Here is a 20,880-nt window from a genome sequence, read left to right on the forward strand (position 1 = left end):
ATTAAATATTGAATAATATAATAAAAAATAATACGTAACAAAAAAGTTATTCGATGACTATATAAGTTCCTTTAATTTAATAGAGATTTTGTTCATTAAAATTCAGATAATATTATTGACAACAACAGAATAAAATTTAAAATAAAAAATATAATTTAAATTAAAAAATATTTAATATGTATATCTTATATTACAAAAAGAAAGCGAGCAGACAAAAATATTAAACAAAGTAATATGCTAATAAAAATTTCTATTAACAATGTAAAAATACTAAACATTGGATAATAGAATAAAGAAAAATATAGAATAAAAAAGTTATTCAATGACTATATAATTCCCTTTAATTTAATAGAGATTTTATTATTGGGTATACCATATTGACAAATAAGTCTGCAATTGAAATTTATTAAAGCAATACGATCTAATATGTTCAAACAAGCCCTATCACAATTTAATTTAATTAATCTTTTCGCCCATCGCGTGGATACGACTACTAGACTGAATTACATATGCGAGTTAACTTTTGCTTTTCCTATCGAATAAATAGACAAAAATGACGGTCTTGGCATAATAATAACCATTGTTATAGCATGACCAGGAGATTACTGATTTAAATTGAAAAAATAATCTATCGCAAGACTGTAATAAATTACAATAGACTCAATATCAGGGCCGACTGGAGCCTAATGTCACTAAGGCAATGGCCTTAGGCCCCCAAAAATATTTAGGGCCCCAAAATCTATAAATAATACATATATATAATATTTAATAATTGTGCACCATTGATAGCATTTTTAAATCATTTGGTTACAATAGTTATAGCTAAAAGCTTTACACATCTTAAATTGTAGTTACTAGTTGTTTCATGTCTTTAATTCGTCCCAACTTAAATCGATCTTCTTACATGTTATTAGAACAATTTTTCTTAATTCTTTGAGTTTCTTTTTAGGCATTTTTCAAGGTACTTTGATAAATAACTATTAAAATTCGGCATTAACATTGAATGACTCTTGAAACATAGTAGTGACTACAATATTATTTATTTCAACTTATATTTAGAATTAAAAGTGCTAAGAGAAATTGTATAAGTAAAAGAATACTCTAATTGGCAAACTCAATCAGGTAAAAAGTGTAATTCAATTATCGTCAACAATTTCTATAGAGATCAGTTGCCAAAATACGAAGAGAATTAGACCGGAAAGGAAGGAAAAACATACTTCTTCTTTTGATATTGAAGAGTATATACAAGTTAACAACTAACCCTAAAATCCCTAATTAATATGAAAAAGATTACAAGGGATCGTAATTTCCTAGTTTAATACAAACACTAAATATTTACACCGCTCATATTTTGTGATTCGCATATATGTTATGCGAGCCGCATATCAGTTCTGTGGCAAGCAGAATTGCTTGCAAATTACTCCAAGAAACTGGTAGGTTTTGGATAACTCCGCGGTTAATATGCGGCTTATATATCGATTATGCGGTTCGCACAATACGCTTCATAATACCTCCCTTAAGTTGGTGCATGAAGATTTCGAGTGCCCAATTTGCGATTTTTTTTATGTCTTTATAAAGATATCCGCCAGTTGTTCATTTGAAGGAACAAAACTGGTACGAGCATTTTTACTATCTCGTCACAAACGAAATGATAGTCCACCTCAATATGCTTGGTTCGTTCATGAAAGACCGATTTTTTGGCTATGTGTCATGCTGCTTGACTGTCACAATAAAGATGAATAGGAGCATTACAATCTACTTTTAGACTAGATAAAGTTTCTTTCAATCATTTTAGCTCACCAATCATCATCGCCATGGAGTGGTGTTCTGCCTCTATAGATGAGCGAGATACCATTTGATGTTTCTTAGTCTTCCTAGATATGAGCGAGGCACCCAAAGAGATAAACATGTCTGTAAGAGATCATCGAGTAAAAGGGAGACAAACCCAATCAGAGTCATACCACCCATATAGATGTAAATCACATGTACTGCTCAACATAATACCTTGTCCCGGACTCCCATTCAAATAGCAAACAACTCGCAAGGCAACTCCCAATGTTCTTCCTTCACTGTTGCAAACATAAACACAATAAGATAGTTTTGGCCGTGTGAAACAAAGATAGATGAAGCGGCCAACCAAATGGCGATAACATTCCGAGTCATTTAGAGGTCACCCATCCGATAATGCTAGTCAATGTTTTTTACTCCCACAAGCCTAGCACCCAACAAACCAACCTCCGAAATGATATTCAGTGTATATTCATATTGACTCAAGAAGATTTCATCAAATTTTCTTGAAACCTCAATGCCTAAAATATATTTCAAACCACCCAAATCCTTCATGTGAAACACTCACTCAAATATGTCTCGAACTATTTGTAATGACCCAATCGAATGTTTTGAGCTTTAGCACTTTATTCGGGGGTTTGAGACTTTGAGTAGTTTCACATTATGCATTATGACTGCGTGTATAGTTGATTTTGATTTTCGAGAGGTTCAGAGTTAATTAGGAAGAATAATTCTCAATTCAGAAGCTTTAAGTTGGAAGAGTTGATCAAGATTTTACTTTTGAATGAACGATCTCAGAATCGGGATTTGATGGTTTCAATAGGTTTGTAGGGTGATTTTGGACTTGGACGTATGTTCAGATTTGAATTTGGATGTTCCTAGGTTATTTTCTAACTAATTGGTAAAAGTAAGAAAGTTGAAGGTTTGAAAGGTTCATAAGTTTGATCATGAATTGGCTTTGAGGCTATCGGGGTCGAATTGTTGTTCTGGAAGTTGAAATAGGTATGTTATGTCATTTAGAGCTTGTGAGTAAAATTTGGTGACATTCTGAGTTGGTTTGATAGGAATCAGACGCTTAGTTTGAAGTTGGAAGTTTATAAACTTAAGAGATTGATCTCGATCGTCGATTCTTGGTTTTGATGTTATTTGTGGTATTTCGAGCCTTTGGATAAGTTTGAATAATGTATTTGAGCTTGTTGGCATGATTGGACGGTGTCCCGTAGGGCTCAGATGAGTTGTGGGGTGGTTTCGGACCATTTTGGTTGTGTTGTATTGCTGATTTCTGGTGTTGTTCTGCTGAGAATCGCGATATCACTTGGAGCTTCGTGATCGCGAAGTGTGTTTTGAGGTCCTTAGTAGTTTGTGCATCATGTTCACGCTGAGGTCATCGCGTTCGCGGAATTGTGTGGTAGCTGGCCATCGCGTTCGCGAAGTACTGGGGGAGGATGGTTAACAGGTCATCGCGTTCACGTCTTGGGTCTCGCATTGGTGCCGTTGGGACTCGACTCGGATTTGATTATTATTCATGATTCTATCTTTTATTTTGACATTTGATTGGTGTATTTGAGAGAGAAAAATTGGGGGGTTTGGCAAAACTTTTCTAAAGTGAAAAATGGAGATTAGAACTCCGATTTAGAGTCAGTTTTGGATGAAACTTATATATTTGGACTCGTATTCGAATGTATAGTCGAGATTTGTGACTTTTATTGGGTTTCGAGAAGCGTGTCCGAATTGACTTTTTGGAATTTGATAAAGGTTAGAGCTTTATTACTTGGAATCGATTTCTATAGTTGTGTTTGATATTAATGAGTTATTTTTGACTAGATTCGAGCCGTTTGGAGGTCGATTCGCGTAGGAAGGGCTTTTTGGAGCACTAATTTGCGTGATTTGAGGTAAGTATCTTGCCTAAGCGTGATTTGAGGGTAATTTTCCCGTTAGCTATGATATTTTTTCTATGTTGGGGGTGACGTAAATGCGAGGTGATGAGCGTATATGCGTGCACCGTGATTATTCATGATCCACGTAGATCTTAGGCTATTATATATATTGTTTTGCTATCATGCTTCTTTGATGTCGTATTTTCTCCACTTCTATGACTACGTGAGCTATTATTCATGCTAGAAATTATGTCTAGGCTATTTGCTCATCTGTTGAGACATGATATTCCGTTTTTGCTATGTTGAGCTATTCGCCTTAGTCGTAGTCATACTCCTCATTCATGATATTAAATCTGCATGTTATATTTATCTCCGTGCAATTTTATATATTATCTCACATGTTATTGGTGCCTTGTATGTGATACGAGTTTGAGCCTAATTATGGCATGTTGGTATATTTTGTGCGGTATTTTGATTGATGTTATTGTGAGATGTTGGCACTTTGAGACTTCAGCGGATTGATGACTGATCTTGAGCCATAGAGCCGCGTTGGTATTGATATTGAGGTGACGCATACGCCAGGCCCCATGATGGGCTGAGTGGTATTGATATTGATGTGACGCGTGCACCATGCCCCATATTGGGCTAGATGATATTGATCATTGACTTTGATCTGATCAGCGGTTGGGAAATGACCAGCCCCTCCGAAGTCAGATATTAACCGTGGGTGCAAGCACAAGGTCAGTTATATGTGCTTAGGTGAGGAACTTATGTCAGGCACCCGTACGATGCTGAGAGTGTGTATGTGTGTGTGAGGGTCCATGAGCTTTGAGCCGGGCACCGTGAGCGTGCTTAAAGTATGATGTTGGGGCATTGTACCAGGCACTATAAATGTACTGAGATTATATATACTCGATATTTAAGATGTGACTCTTTATTGATTTGGCACGTATAGCTAACATGCAGGAACAAAGTTATATTAGCCACTATGTTGGTTAGTATTTGATGTCTCTACTTGATGTTTAGAGCTTGATATTACAGTGTCGTTTTGCTAAATCCATGTTTAAATGAATTTTGTGAAAGTTAAGGCCTTAACTGCTATATCTAAAAAGCATGTATACTTCTCCTCCTATTGTGTTAAGTTGAGCCTAGTATTATTTGAGATGTTTTCCTTCATATGCTATTATTGGGATGTTATTGCTATTGTTGGCGGTGAAAAGTGAGCATTGGACCTTGCCAAAATCATCACTGCTTTCAGCCCGAGGTTAGTCTTTCTACTTATTGAGTATATGAGGTTGGTTGTACTCATACTACACTCTGCACTTGGCATGCAGATCCAGGTGTTGCTGATCGTGGTAGATGCATGTGATGCTGGATGCGGATTAGTTGGAGATCTCGAGTAGCACCGATGTCCCATTCGCAGGCCTTGAAGTCTCATTCCTTATCTCATGCTAACATTATTTAATCTTTCAAGCAGTGTTGCATTGGATTCAGACCTTGTATTTACTTATTCTATGAAGATCATGTACTTGATGACACCAGATCATGGGATGGTTTTAGTTGTATTGTGACTATTGACTTTAGTTAATTATCATTATTCTGTTGTTAGACTATTTAATATTGCTATTTAAATTTGTTTATGCTTATTGGTTGATGGCTTACCTAGCAAGCGGTGTTAGGCACCGTCACGACTCTGGTGAGAGTTTGGGTCATGACAAGTTGGTATCAGAGGACTAGGTTGTATAGGTCTCAAGAGTCATGAGCAGGCCTAGTAGAGTATCGCGGATCGGTTCGGGGACGTTTCTACTTATTTTTTGAGAGGCTATAGGGCTTTAGGAAACTTTCCCTTCCTTGATTCCTTGTCATGCGATTTTGTCTCGGCTTGAAGCCTATATCGTCATTTCATTCTCACTCATCTGTACGAGATTTTGAGTACTCGATATCAGATGGGCACCGGTGAGCTTTGATGATGATATAGACATGGTGCGGGATGTTTTCCCTTGTATGGGAGGTTAGGCTACTATTGTCGATTTGCGGATGCGTTTATGTCTATTGAAACCCTAGTGTTGGTATTTCCCTCGGGTTCGGGGCCTTACACAGTGTATTGTGATGATTCACGCATTGGTATTGACGTGGTGTGAAAGTGAATTGGTAGGGTGATTGCTTAAGTTTACGGTCGTAGCAGCCCATGAGAAGGATTACTTGGTTCACGATTAGGAGTTTGGAATTTGTCCCATCGAAGGCGAGGCATTTGGGCTATGGATATTCAGTCTTTGGTTGATAGAGATGCGAGGTTGGGCATTTTTGAGCTTAGTAGAGCTCTCGCTCGTGTTGTTGCGCATTCATCCTTGGTTGAGCGCATGAAGGATTGTTGGTATGATGGTTTTCATTTGTTTGCCCCTACGGGCACGATGTTACGAGGTAGTGCTAAGAAGTGGCCCTTAAAGTGGATCATCATTTGTGATTTTCGGGTCGGATTTGCGTTCCCACTGTAAATGATTCGAGGGAGATAATCCTTGACGAGGCTTGTTGTGTGGTGTTCTATTGGTCAAGTGGTATAGAGAGGTATCCTAATTCGAGGCAGCATTATTGGGCATGTTTCACGGTTTTTGATTTTCAGAAGGACGAGAATGAGCATCAGAGACTGAGTGATTTACTTCGGAAGACGGCTACACTGATGTGGAAGGAAGAGCCTATCATTATGGATTTTATGCTAGAATTGCCACGGATTTTGAGGATGTGTGATGTTATGAGGTCAGTATGGACCATTGAGGGCATTTCATATTGGTGACGGCTTCTTACATTTTGAAAGTTCAAATTTGACGAGAAGGGTTGCTTGAGCTACTAAGGGATTGTGAATGCTTGATTATCATCTTGGTGTGCATACCGTCTTGAGTAGGGGTGTGTTGAAAGGTCTTCTAGTTGTTCATTGATGGAATGAAATAGATTTTTGTAGCTTGTGGACGAGTGTGGACTCAGGAGGAGTAATTGACTACATGGCAGTTGTACCCACGACAAGTCACAGAAAGATGTTGATATGAGATCACACGAATGGGCTACCTCATGTGAGGAAGTTAGAGGTTGCATGTTTTCGTATGAGGTTCCTATCAAGAGTTTTACTTTCTATCCAATGGAGTGTGTGTGCTATGATGCGGGTTCAGATCGCTTGAGAGAGATGGCACGACTGTCACAAGGTTGAGTGTGCATTTGGGTTGATGATCTGGGATGCATTATGGTTGGTAGCATGAGCTTATGAGAAATTTAGCTGAGTATCGATGTGTGATCATGGCAGTTAAGGAGGAGCAGTCATTATGGGTTTTTGGATTATGTGATTGTGGCTTGAAGCCAAGTGGGGGAGCCTACCAGTGGAGATTGGGTCATCTAGTCGTGTGTCATATTAGATTCTGGACTTAGGGATGCTTGGGGATTAGATATGATCATAGAATGATGACTTGAGAGGAATTTCTAGGTGCATATTGTATTTCACCTTATTAATAAATGGAGATAGTGGAAGAACACACGTTCTATACTCTTCTGTAAAGGTAGTGAGCAAGAGAAGGATTCACTCGGTTATTTCATTTTGGTGTGCTCATGTGCTAATGGAGCACTAATCATTCAACATGATTGGTTACGTATTCGGGATTAGGACGGAGTGTGTGACTCTTGAGAATGCGCTAATGGATTCAAGATTCAATGTGTATTATCTAAGGATTTTCATATTTGTGTGTGACTGGAGATTTGATATTTATGTTGGTTTGTGAAAGATACTTGGAGCATTTCTGCACTATTATCGATCCTGTGAGGCAGTGTTTGAGAGATGAAGGGAACAACTTCAGATTCATAAAAGGCTTCTTCAGAACATGTACTTGAGTTAGAGGTACTACCGAATGTATAAGAGGGAATAAGTGGATCACGAGTCTTGGGACGACAAGTTGGGATGGGTTTCGATTCAGGTCCATAGTATACTTGGGAAGAGTAGCATTGCCATGAAAGCGGGTCATGAGTAATCCGTAGGAGTTGGGTCCGTTTTGCAGTGGTTTGGTTCAGCATAGCAACAGAAATGATCGATTCATTTGGTATTATATGGTTCTACAGGTGTCTTTGTGATGATACTATTGGTTTGATAGTCTGTGTGACTTAGGTAATTTAGATGTATTCGATTCGGCTGGCTTGGTTATGTGCATATGGATTCCGAAGAGTTTGCGATAATTTCGATTACGGTTTGCAGTTGTTGTCCTTTACAGGCATGTGAATTTTGTTGCGTGTTGTAATTTTTACTTGAATTGAGCTTATTGGAAGGTTTCTAGTTGATGGCGTATGTATCCTATTCGTGATCCAAAGTTGTTAATGGGATTCTCGAAATTTCACAGATTAACATGATTGATATAGTCAGTTGTGTAAAATTGGGATTGCATGAATGAGGCTGCAGTGCAGTTTCGAAGGAATGTCATGAGTTCTATACAACATGGAAAATATAAGGTGTTTAAGAGAACGCTAGCACTATTTTGTATCTCCTGAGAGGGGTGTTTTTCGTGGAAGATGCATTGTGTACTGATTGTGGATACTTGATTAGAACTACAGGAATCGCATGGCAGGTAGGCACTGTTCAGGTTTTGCTACTTGGTACAGAAGGTTATGGGAGTATTTACCATGGGATGATTGTGTATGCGTGATATGTCAGTTATTTACGAGAAAGAGTTAGGGATCAGGTATGGACATTGTAGTATTATCGTGATTTGGAGATTTTATTTCTGAGAGGAGGACTATACCTTTGGTTGCAGACCGTGAAAGTGTGTTCAGGAATTGATAGTTGATTTGTGTGTAGCATAGTTAGAGTCACCGTAGACTTTTGAATGGCTATTGACTTATCTTGGTATGACATGAATCGGTTTGGAGGCCCATTGGTAGGCCTAATGAGAATGTGTATTCTACACTAGATTGGATTCGCTCACTTAGTGGAGCATTTCTTACGGGTGTGTCATCGGGCGAAGTGGATGTTGTTCATGCCTTGATCTGTTTCATGTGTTACTTCCTTATGCTATGATGGGTTGTGAGATGAATTGATTATTCACACGCATGATGTGGTTTTGCTTAGGCCTTGTGGGGTTATTTTATTTCCTAAATTAGTTCAAAGTTGAAATATCCTCAGATTATCTCTATTTTTATCTTTGTACATTTTGTCTACTATAATATTTCAATTAATTTTCTTCATTTTGAATTTTACATATAATCAAAATACTATCATATTTAAATCAAATTGTAATTTTATTTTTTTTTCAAAATATAAACAGAGAAGTAATTTTACTAGCTCTCTTGATATAATATAAAGGAGGGACAAATAGTGTTGACTTGGCACCTCTCTTTGGCAAGGAAATACATTTATCTTTTTCTCCTTTTTTTAACCTTCTCTAATTATAAAATGAAAACGGTAATTACTGAATTTAAGTTATCGTGCGTACTAAATAATACAAAGGAGAAATAAAAAGGCACCTTATCGAATTGAAAAGGCGCCTCTTCTGTTACATCATCTCAAGCATCCGACACTTTAATCTGCCAGCCAAAAAAAGATTTAACGTCTTTCTCTTTTAAAAGAGAGTAATGGCAAAATTAAAGATAATAGACCAGCACTATCTGAAGCAGTATTCCAATATGCATAACTTGGTGAATATGGACGAAAGAAACAGTACATATTTAAACAGAACTTTTAATAAGAAACTCATTAAATATTTGACTGGAGTTATGGAGATAAAGAGTTGTGACTTATGGAGGTTGAATATATAACAACTTGTGGTTGTTGGGTAAGAGAAGGAGAGAAAACATGCATGCAGAGCACAAAATTTCCTTGACGTGCTACTTCACACAGTGAGTTTAAAGACGATCTTCACATTAACAACCTATTTGTGGTTCTGTTATTTTCTCAATATCTTTCTACTTGTATATTTGTCTTATTTTTCATGTTTCATACTCATCAATTTTTTGTCATGAAGAAGTCCGTCATTTAGCCAAGAGATCATTATTCCAACTATTCTGTTAACACAAGTTCAACAGTACCGTCTAGAAATATTGCTTTTTAATTTCTTTTTAGAGATCTTTGTTCTTATATGCTCAACATAAAAATATTATTATATTTAATTCTATTTTCGTGGAGATGCTTGTGTATGAATTACTCCGTTGAGTTTGGTTAGTGAAACGTACAGTCGGATGGGTTATGAAAAGATTAATTCCAAGAAATACTCATGCTCCAGTCATGAAGTCCCAAACTTTTACAACCAATGTTAATTAAGGTGCGGTTACTTAAACTATGAGAATAGTTTTCTCATGTTTCGCCCGTTAATATTTGTATTAAATAAGTTATAAGTAACCATGAGAATACTTTTTCCCTGTTTCTCTCACAATTAATTTTTGTGTCTCATAAGTTACCAAATGTAGTTTTAGGTGTTTGAAGGTGAAAGAAGCATACCAAGGAACTAACACGAGCTTGAAACTGCCGACTTGTACGAAGTTTCTCCTACTAGGTAAGCTATTTTATCCTGATAGCTTAATGATCCCAGAATTAAATATTTCAATGTAACACTTGGCACAAGTATATTTCTGATTTGTGCTTGCAGTAGGAGGGTACCTCACAAATGAAGATGGCGTTAAGGTAGATGTGAATGAAATATTACATGTAACACCGAACAAAGCAACAAAAGAGTCAAAATCAGTAACCTTACAAGCGACAACTATAATGAGTCTCACAGTCAAGTGAAAATTAGAAAGATGAAGGAGGAGTTCCGATAGAAAAATAGAAAGGCACAAGAGAAGGCAATGTTATAAATTATGGAGACGGAAAGTCGGAAAGAAATATGACTTTTTTGGAATATAAGCTTATTTAAGGCATGGAGAATTGAGAGGAGCAATTAGAAATGAAAATAAAAGAAGAACAGTGACAGGAAAAAAATATAAAAAGAAAAAGGACAGTAGTAGAAAAGAACTATATAACAATAGTAATAGAAATACATGTTCTACCGAGACAAAATTTGGATGATTTACCTCCGTGGAAAGGATGATTCATTCGAATCGACATGAGAGTCCAACTACAATGCCAGAATCCATGTTGTATATTTGAAAGAGGTTGACCTCCTTACTTCTCTCATAGGGTGCAACATTCGGGCTGCTTTGCCTAGCAGCACGACACTTGTATTGCTCTCCCAGAACCCCGTTTTCATGATTTAGGCTGCTCTCATTTCGCTCGCCGCTACTACGGAAATCACTTTTGCTTTCTTTTCCTCTAGCTACATACTAAGATGTTTCAGTTCGTCGGGTTGTCTCTTGCCTGCCCATGGATTCAGCAGCAATTCGAAAGATTGCCATATTCGGGAATCTCCGGATCTATGCTTATTTTCAACTTCCCGAAGTATTTCATCGATTACTACGCCCTTCCTCGTCTCTGGGTGCTTAGGTATCCACCGTAAGCCTTTCCTCATTTGAACATCGCCCTTCACTTTTAAGGCTATGCCATCCTAAGGTGCTGCTAAATGGATGGATCTTATCATCGTCCATGAATAATAAATCATAGATCGAACCGCCGAATCGAAAAAATTGGGTGCTATCAGAAAGCTTTGTATCGGCTAAGTTCACGAGTTGGAGATAAGCGGACTCGAACTGCTGACATCCGCCGCAGGCTAAACCACCGTCTCTCAGGTCCCCCGACTGATTCTACCATAGAGGCCAACGATAGACAATAACTCCCCTCCCCCTCCCCCCCTAGCTACGTACTAAGATGTTTCAGTTCGCCGGGTTGTCTCTTGCCTGACCATGGATTCAGCAGCAGTTCGAAAGATTGCCATATTCGGGAATCTCCGGGTCTATGCTTATTTTCAACTTCCCAAAGCATTTCATCGATTACTACGCCCTTCCTCGTCTCTGGGTGCTTAGGTATCCACCGTAAGCCTTTCCTCATTTGAACATCACCCTTCACTTTTAAGGCTATGCCATCCTAAGGTGCTGCTAAATGGATGGATCTTATCATCGTCCATGAATGATAAATCGTAGATCGAACCGCCGATTCGAAAAAATTGGGTGCTATCATAAAGCTTTGTATCGGCTAAGTTCACGAGTTGGAGATAAGCGGACTCGAACCGCTGACATCCGCCGCAGGGTAAACCACCGCCTCTCAGGTCCCCCGACTGATTCTACCATAGAGGCCAACGATAGACAATAACTCCCCCCCGAACACAGCTTACAACTCTCGAACACAGCTTACAACTTTCATCGTACTGTGCTCTCCAAAGAGCAACTCTTCTCAAATCTCACTCAAAAGGTGCTGAGTTGGAATCTCATTATAACTAAGAATGAGTCATTGCCCTTCTCCGACCCTAACTACCCAATCTGAGAGCGGACAGCTAATGCGTTTCACTTATTGAACAGGGTTCTATGGTCGGTCTGTGACCCTTGGATACCGAAGGTGTCCTTAGGGTGATCTCGTAGTTCCTACGCGGTGGAGATGATGGGGTCGGTCAATTGATTTTCCTTCCTTTTCTTTTGCCGCATTTCTCTCAAAGGGTTGAAAGGAGATAGTGCATCAATCTGTTTGCAAGGGCCAACTTGATCCTCTTCCCCAGAAATCTCAAATGAGGAAACCTTGGGAGAGCCACCGACTCCAACTACCGTCCTGACCAACTGCCATCCTACCTCCTCGGTAGTGGACTGAAATAGCAACTTGCCTTTGGCACTTATTTGATTTGCTTTGTTCTGTTAGTAGTTTCTTCACTCTTTTTTTTTCTTGATCTTTTCTTTTCATTTCATTTTGTTTTATTCAAAAAGAAGAAAATTCAGAAATAAAAAGGTTTCACTATCTAATGAACAAAAGGTCAGTATCCATATATATATGTATCTAATATAAAATTAGACCGAGAGAATCATGCAGACACAAAATCATTTCTTTTTTTTTTTGAGATTGAAAATATAAAAAGATTATTTCTAATTTCATTGATGTCTTTAATTTATAACCGTGTGAATAAATTTATTAGTTTTATTATATAAATCTACTGATATTCTTAATAATTTCTTTTATCTCAACGCAAATATTTTGCATCTCTAAACTCAAAATAATATTTTTATCTTTAAATTCGAATTCAAATTATTTTCTTTATAAAAAATATTAGTACTTTAAATTGGCAGTTTTTATAAGAGACTAGCATATTAGGAAGAAACTACTTCTCAATCTGAACAGGCAGTTTTTTCTTTTTTTATTTTATTATTTTAAAACTCCAAATGTCGTAAAAATCTACACTTGTCATAGGGACCAAACTAAAGTAAACAAGCTCATGTGCGGACTGCAAATTCAAACTAGAACACAGCCAGGCTAATCGATATGCTTTCAGCAGCAGCAGAATCTTGGAGAGGTTGCAAGACAAGTTGATCCAAATGGAAGATGATGGCACTATCAGACCAAAATAGACATACATCATGATCATGTATTTGATACCTATATGATAATCTTATTGCAGAAGGCAAAAGGGTTGAACAAAAATTTGGAATTACCACAACAATGGAATTTCATAAGAGATCGCGAAAGAGGGCACTCTCTCAAGCGTAATACATGCAAGTTCTCCTCAAAGGACGGACAATACTTCACCAACTATCTTCTCTCATAGAAATGTCAAATAACTCGATACCTTGGGACTGTAATGCAAGTATGAACTGATGCAGGAGTGATGACAAACAAGAGTTCGTCCTCTTATAACCTCCGATATTGGTCCTTGGTGAAAAAGGGATGCCGTAGCGCATCATGAGCAGTCATCCTGATAGATGGATCGAATCTAAGGAGGCCTTGCAACAGGTCTATAAGATCTCCAGCTGAATGATCAACATGCTGCATCACCAAATTCTGCACCAAAGCCCAGACAATTCACATAAGATTTTGGCATATGAAAAACAAGTATTAAAGTGCATACAAATTATTAATCCACCTGAAGACGAGGCAGCTTCATCACAGACTTTATGCTCTCTCTGGAAGTGGCACCTTCAGGCCAGTCTAATCTACCCCTCCTTACATATTTCTCCGCATGCCGACTATCCAAATGAAAAAGGGATAAGTTAATTTCTGATAGTATATGATGACATGAACATACTAAAATGGCACTCACTCCACTCTTTTTAACATTTGTGATGGTAGTGGACCCAATACTCTTTCCATCATCGCCAGGTGCTCCAAATTCTCGTGTGTCTGGAATAAAGCTTCACCCTGCAAAACCACCACACATGAATGAATACCCAGTGTGTCTTCCATCAACATATTAACATCTGGCTCAGAACAAACAGATTAATGAGAAAATCAGATGCTAGCAACTACCGAGCATAGTTCTATCAAGATGCAGCCCACGCTCCATAAATCACACGGGTAGCTCCATCCAAGGCCTGAAACAAACATAAAACCCAGTAATCAAGTAAAAGGACAACGCTAAATTAGCGAGACTTCGTTGAAAGGGGAAGAAAATCTTAACACACCAAGAATAACTTCAGGTGCACGGTAATGTCGTGTGGACACAATATAGTTGTGATCTGGTCGTTCGTAAGCAGTACTACCAAAATCAATTACTTTGATAGCACTTGACTTTGGTAACCTTTTAGAAAATGATCTGTCTCTGTGTGACCATGGTGTACCCTAAAGACAAGTAAAGGAACAACAGAGATTTAAATGATGTGGCATGATCACCAGAGGGCTAGTTAATTCTAGTTATTATAAGAGTATAACACACTCCTAAGAGCTTGAAAAGCAGAACTCTACATACCTTGTAGTCAGGCACTTTTATGTAGTCTGCAGAAACAAAGAGTATATTCTCGGGCTTAAGATCCGTATGGATGAGACGCATATCATGCATGACTGAAAACAAAGGCCACAATAAGCATTCACAGTTTACAATAAAGTGTCTCCAATGCAGTGGTGGCAAATGCAATATAAAGATTGCAACTTTACTAACAAACCAGAAAAGAATAATGCAAAAGGTGAATTCTTGAGACCAAGAGAACAAAAAATGGCCAAGTATCTGATACTAGAAAAGTGAACTGAAGAAGTATAGACCACACACATGCTACACATTCCAACAATTGCCTCCCAATTTCACGAACTAGATCAACCGGAAATGCGCGATAACTGTTTTTCCGTAGAAAATCGAATAAGCTTGGCCCAAGCTTCTCAAACACCTGTTAAGACCATTAAATTCATTGCAAGCCTTAAGTCCCCATAGAATTCACAAAGTTGGGGAAATCAGGTTACCACAAATCAACAATATACTTACTAAACAAATATGGTTACGATAATCAAACCAGTTCCGTAATTGGACACAACTGCAAAGAAGGAACTTCTTTTAACCATCACATGCAAGCTTGCATTTATTTATATGAAGAAGAGACACTATATACAACATAGACAAGACATACCGGCTTCCACCCCTATCATATCTCCCTAGCAACTGAAGCACGTCAACTTCTACCATTGCCGCTTCACGATACTTCTTGATACTTCGGATAATTTTGATGGCAACAAATCCCTTCTGCTCTCTGTCCCAGCATTCTAGAACTTGCCCAAAGGTACCTGGTGAACTATAAAATTGAAGAGAGATCCATGGCCAAACAAGAGCGATTAAATCGTATATTAAGAAAAGAAATTTAGACTGACCTTCACCAATCTTTTTGAGAATTTTATCTGCAATTACAGGAATGAAAATGAGTGAGAATATTATGGAGGAGATAGGCGTATACTTGCAAAATGCAATTAAACTAAAGGACTTCAGGTTATGTTGTCTCATATAGACATGATGAGAAATGAGTTTTTGAAATTGGAAAAGCTTCAAGATTCTGTCAGGTATAGGAGAGATATCTTAATCCTTAGTTTGGTCCTCACTAGAATAGGAAGGAAGGTCAATTCCCGAAGTTCATGCAAGCAAAACAACATCTATAAAACAATGTGCAACCTCATTTTTTTTGATAAGGTAGTAGTCACTTATTATGCCAGAGAAGAAAAATAGAACGTTGAGAAGAAAACGTATTCCTTCACTATTAGGATCTTATTCACTTACTTTATCCGATAAGTAGAGGTATATCTTGCAACAAAAAAGGGATACTTCCATATACAAGATGCAAAATGATCAGAAAGAATAGCTGATTTTCTATGCATTTTTTGGTTTCTACTTGCTAATTACATAACAACAACAACAACAACAACAACAACAACAACAACAACAACAACAACAACAACCCAGTATAATCCCACTAGTGGGGTCTGGGGAGGGTAGTGTGTACGCAGACCTTACTCCTACCCTAGGGTAGAGAGGCTGTTTCCGATAGACCCTCGGCTCCATCCCTCCAAGAACTCCCCACCTTGTTCTTGGGGTGACTCGAACTCACAACCTCTTGGTTGGAAGTGGAGGGTGCTTACCACTAGAGCAACTCACTCTTGTCTCCAAAATTACTTAGTAATTCCATAAACAACTGGAATATAAGAGCCAACCAAAATGAACCTCACACATATTTTAATCAAGCAGAACCTATCACATATATAACATGGTGATGAAAAAAATTTGTAATTACAGCGAGTAGTTAAATTCTCTCCAAGCTCAAACATGTAATGTCCATCTTTGTCATCATCTCGCCGTGGGGGAGAGCCTTTTTGAGCCAGTCCTTTTACATATAAACTATCATGATCGGGTAGTAACCTTGAATGCACATAGCTCGATGAATTGCCAACCTCTTGCCCATAATATATTCCTGACTGAGCCTACAGACAACCATTCATTCATATTCTTCTGAAAAAGATATAACATAAAATCTACCCTATATTTAAAACTAAACTGAATTTTGAAATATTTGCAAGAGTAACAACCAAGATGAATATTTTCACGCAATCCCCAACTCAACAACGAACTCACTAAGCTAGACAAGACCATTGAATTGGTACAAAACTATTGACACGAGAGAAACAACAAACATTTGTCACGCAACAAATATTCTCACACCAACATCATAAGATTGATGACTGGTCAAATGCTACTGCACCTTTCAGTTTAAATCGCTCATAAATCTTCCTATTCCAACGAGATTTTTTTTACCTTTTCATCATGATTCAATTCAATGTTTAACCACGCAAAATTCAGATGCCAATGATACTCAAAAGAACCTTAAGAAATAATGTTCTTATAAAATTACAGATTTCAGCCGGATTTGTTTTTTAATTTCATTATTTTTCCTCAAAGTAAAGTCCCCGAATTCATGGAGTCAAACATCAGATCCAAATTAAACAAACAAAATTTTATCGGAAGATATCCAATATATATCTCAAACTGAAATCTGCAGTTCTAACCAATAACTCAAGCATCAAATTATCCTCCAAAATCCTATCTTTTATTCACCAATAACTTAAAACCTCATATGGTTCACGAGAACTTTCATAGAACCAGAACTTCAATTTTAATCAAAATACTCAGCATCCAACTAACACTTTTTGGGTCATTTGTCAAACTTCTCCCAAGAAAAGTAACACCAAAACTTTCATTGAACCGTAACTTCAATTGTAATCAAAACCCTCGAAATTCCGCTAAATGTTTTTCATTTTTCGAACAAAAAACAAAATCAATAACACCAAAACTTTCGTTGATACTTAACATCAATTGTAATAAAAAATTACTAGTAATTGAGCTAAATATGTTTCATTTTCGAAAAACTTCTCAGAAATTAAGGAAAAAAATGAGTAAAATTAATACAAAAAATAACGACGGAAAAGGAATAAAAGGAGTACCTTGGGAGTATGGGAAGGATCCCAATCTAATCTCGGACGCTTCTTGGGACGACGATCCATGTATGGACGTGGATACTCCGTTACGTATTCCATTTCCATATATCAAATCGATGCGTAATTTGTAAAGAGAGAAAAAACCCTAATCCCCAATTTGTTTGTGAGCTAAGGAGCAGCGAAAGCTAATGGTGTGGAGCTCGATGCGGCGTACGATTCACATTATTTGATTGATGCTCCACCGTTGGATTAGTAATTGAAGTTTAATCAGGACCGTCTCAGCCGACTTTATAAAGTCGGGGTTAGGGAAACTAACCGTGGTTGAGTTATGTGGTTGTTTCTTTTTATTTTTCTTCTATTTTACCTATAAATTGTTTTCTTCTATGGTTTCCTTTCCGAATATTCTATTCCTCCGGGGTAGTTTGGTATGAGACTAAATTATCCTGGGATTATAATTTTAGAATTATAATCTCGGGACTAATTTATACCACATGAGAGATGGAATAAAATAATCCCACATTTGATGGGATAAGGTGGGATAAGATGGGATTTCCTAGATTAAATCTAGGATTAAATTTATACCTTGTTTGGTTGGAGGTATAAATTTATCCTACCTCTAACCAAACAAGGTATAAATTTAATCCTACATCTTATCTCACCTTATACCTCATACCAAGGGGAATGCTCGACATTTTTTCAAACCTCACTCTAAGGATAGGAAAAAGAAAATCTGATAATTATAACATGGCATTAAAGAGCTTCCGCATAACGAATTTGAGAATATCTGATTTTAAAGTTTATTAAAAATATTACTTTAGTTGATGTCGCGTCCGAAATAAAGGATATATATAGCCTTTGTTATAAAATAAAAATTGTAAAGTAAATAAATCGAAGACAAGTATAGAGGGAGATTGATATTTTTATTCAACTTCAAACTAATGTACATAATGAACTGAAAAATCCTCTATTTATAGAAGAAAGGAAGCATCTGCAAGACTTTTCTTTAGATGCTTGCAACCTGCCTATTTAAGCAAAGCATTTCATTGAGCTGCTTGCAACCTGCCTGCATCAGCTGCTTGTAAATAAATTTCAATAGAGTACCAAACGGATAATTTTCTTCAGGAAGATTATCTATAGCGGAGTAATAAATGGACATCCATAATATAATTATTTTCATAACACTCCCCCTTGGATGTTCATTAAAAGATATTGTGCCTCGTTAAAACCTTACTAGGAAAAACCCAGTGGAAAAAATCCTAGTGAAGAAAAAAGAGTACACATATTTAGTAATACGTATTTTTAGATGCCTCATTAAAAACCTTATAAGAAAAATCGGGAAAAACCTTAGTAAAGGAAAAAGAGTGCAACGCGTATTTTACTCCCCCTGATAAAAATTTTATTTCAAATATTTGAGTCTCCGTATTCCAATCTTGTATACCATCTTCTCAAAAGTTGAAGTTGGCAAAAATTTAGTGAACAGATCTGCTTGATTGTCACTTGAACGGATTTGTTGCACATTGATGTAACCATTTTTCTGAAGATCATGTGTGTAGAATAATTTTGGTGAAATGTGCTTCGTTCTATCTCCTTTTATAAATCCTCCCTTTAATTGGGCTATGCATGTAGCATTGTCTTCGTATAATATTGTGGAGTTTTTATCACATTCCAACCCACATTTTTTCTCGAATAAAATGAATCACTGATCTCAACCATACGCATTCCCTACTTGCTTCATGAATAACTATTATCTCAGCATACTTTGAAGAAGTAGCAGCAATAGATTGCTTTGTGAAGCGCCATGATATGACAGTACCTCCACATGTAAAACACGTACCCGGTTTGAGATCGAACTTTATGGGGATCGGATAAATAACCTGCATCTGCACAACCAATATGATCTGCACCACCTCTGTTAGCATTAGCAAGATACATAAGTGCACCAATTGCACTGAGATAGAGTATTTCAGGATCAAGGAGTTCCCCATCCTCTTCTGGAGGTCGGAACGGATCCTTATTCACTTTATGTGATTGAACACCCATTTGGTGTACTTAATGGGTGCACTTTGTCCATGTAAAAGTGTTTTAAGACCTTTTATGTACGGACAGATTGATGGATAAAGATCTCGTCTGCTAAATATTCAATTTGTAGACTAAGACAAAGTTTTTCCCTTTGGAGCTCTTCTGGAGTTCCTATGAGATTTATGTCATTAACATAAATAACAAGTATAACAAACTATGATGTTGTTTTCTTTGTAAAAACGCATGGACAAATGCCATCATTTACATAACCTTCATTCATCAATTCAGTGAGGCGATTATATCACATGCGCCCAGATTGATTTAAACCGTACAAAGATTTTTGTAATCTGATTGAGTACATTTCTCGAGACTTTGAATTATATGCTTTAAGTATTTTAAATCCTTTAGGGATCTTTATATAAATTTGATCAAATGAGTCATATAGGTTATAACTTGCATCTAAATGGCATGACATCTTCAGGTGTCTGGACTATAGGTCTGATCCTCACAATCTTTTATAATATTGTGCACCATATTGTATCAAATATATTGTCGACGATCGTTTTGTATCGGTTCCAAAGCGACATAACTTGTTGAGATCTCATCACTTTCTTTATTTTCAGGTACTTGAACTTCTTCTGGAGTTTCATGAAATGTTATGCCGTGGGCTCTTCTAGAGCTCATTTTCTCATCATTATGATCATTTTGATCATTTGCTCCTATTATTTTTCAAGGATTGTTACCTTTGGAACCGATCGATTTACTACACTTCATGCGTGCAGTAAACTTTATCCTTTAGGGACTTTAATTTTAATAGGAGCATTTACAGCTGAAATATGATATTTATTTTTGGATCAGCAAATGCTTCTGGCATTTGACTTGAGTTATCTTCTAAGTGAGGATCATATTAATGATAATTCGATTCATATAGCATATTTTTGAGTTGTTTATTTCATCCCCCAAATGTTAGAAAAACTAACTCATATCCACAATCTTCTTTGGGAAACCTATCTATGTGCATTATGGTAGAGAAATTAATCATATACCACACATCAAAAGTTATTAGATAGTAAAAATATTTGGTTTCTGATCCTAAACCAATTATGAGGGGAGGACTTATCATATTTTGTTGGTCTGATGCATACAAGTGTTGTTGTATGCAATTTAGAAAATCTTAGACCAACACATGAGGCTTTGTTCTCATAAGCAATAGTTTAGCAATTAATAGGAGGTATTCAATGCTAAACTAGCTTTGGATATAAACCAGCATCATCGAGATGAACTATCTTGATTTCATAATCTGAAAATTATGCTCTTAGTTGAGAAAGGCAATTTCAAATGCCAAACTGCAGGATGACAATAAAGACACATGTAACCATCTCATATATGCATTTCTAAGTGGTTCACATGATAGGTGAATGGGCC

The 20,880-nt window shown here is 37.0% G+C and overlaps 1 protein-coding gene and 1 long non-coding RNA gene across 2 annotated transcripts; one reads left to right on the forward strand and one right to left on the reverse strand.

Annotated features, from left to right (window-relative positions):
* Positions 1 to 9,395: 9,395 nt before the first annotated feature.
* Positions 9,396 to 13,086, forward strand: LOC142178418 (uncharacterized). The gene is made up of 3 exons (XR_012706554.1): positions 9,396 to 9,527; positions 10,095 to 10,180; positions 12,949 to 13,086. It is a non-coding gene; the product is annotated as an uncharacterized LOC142178418 (long non-coding RNA).
* Positions 12,907 to 17,613, reverse strand: LOC107822520 (serine/threonine-protein kinase AFC2-like). The gene is given in 12 exon segments (NM_001326097.1): positions 12,907 to 13,536; positions 13,619 to 13,721; positions 13,796 to 13,893; positions 14,002 to 14,066; positions 14,157 to 14,313; positions 14,441 to 14,532; positions 14,738 to 14,852; positions 14,948 to 14,996; positions 15,090 to 15,243; positions 15,328 to 15,354; positions 16,239 to 16,425; positions 17,443 to 17,613. Coding segments are annotated over 12 exon segments (1,296 nt in total). The 5' UTR covers positions 17,542 to 17,613; the 3' UTR covers positions 12,907 to 13,386.
* Positions 17,614 to 20,880: the final 3,267 nt, after the last annotated feature.

The sequence above is a fragment of the Nicotiana tabacum genome, chromosome 24 (genome assembly GCF_000715075.1).
Source record: "Nicotiana tabacum cultivar K326 chromosome 24, ASM71507v2, whole genome shotgun sequence".
NCBI lineage: Eukaryota > Viridiplantae > Streptophyta > Magnoliopsida > Solanales > Solanaceae > Nicotiana > Nicotiana tabacum.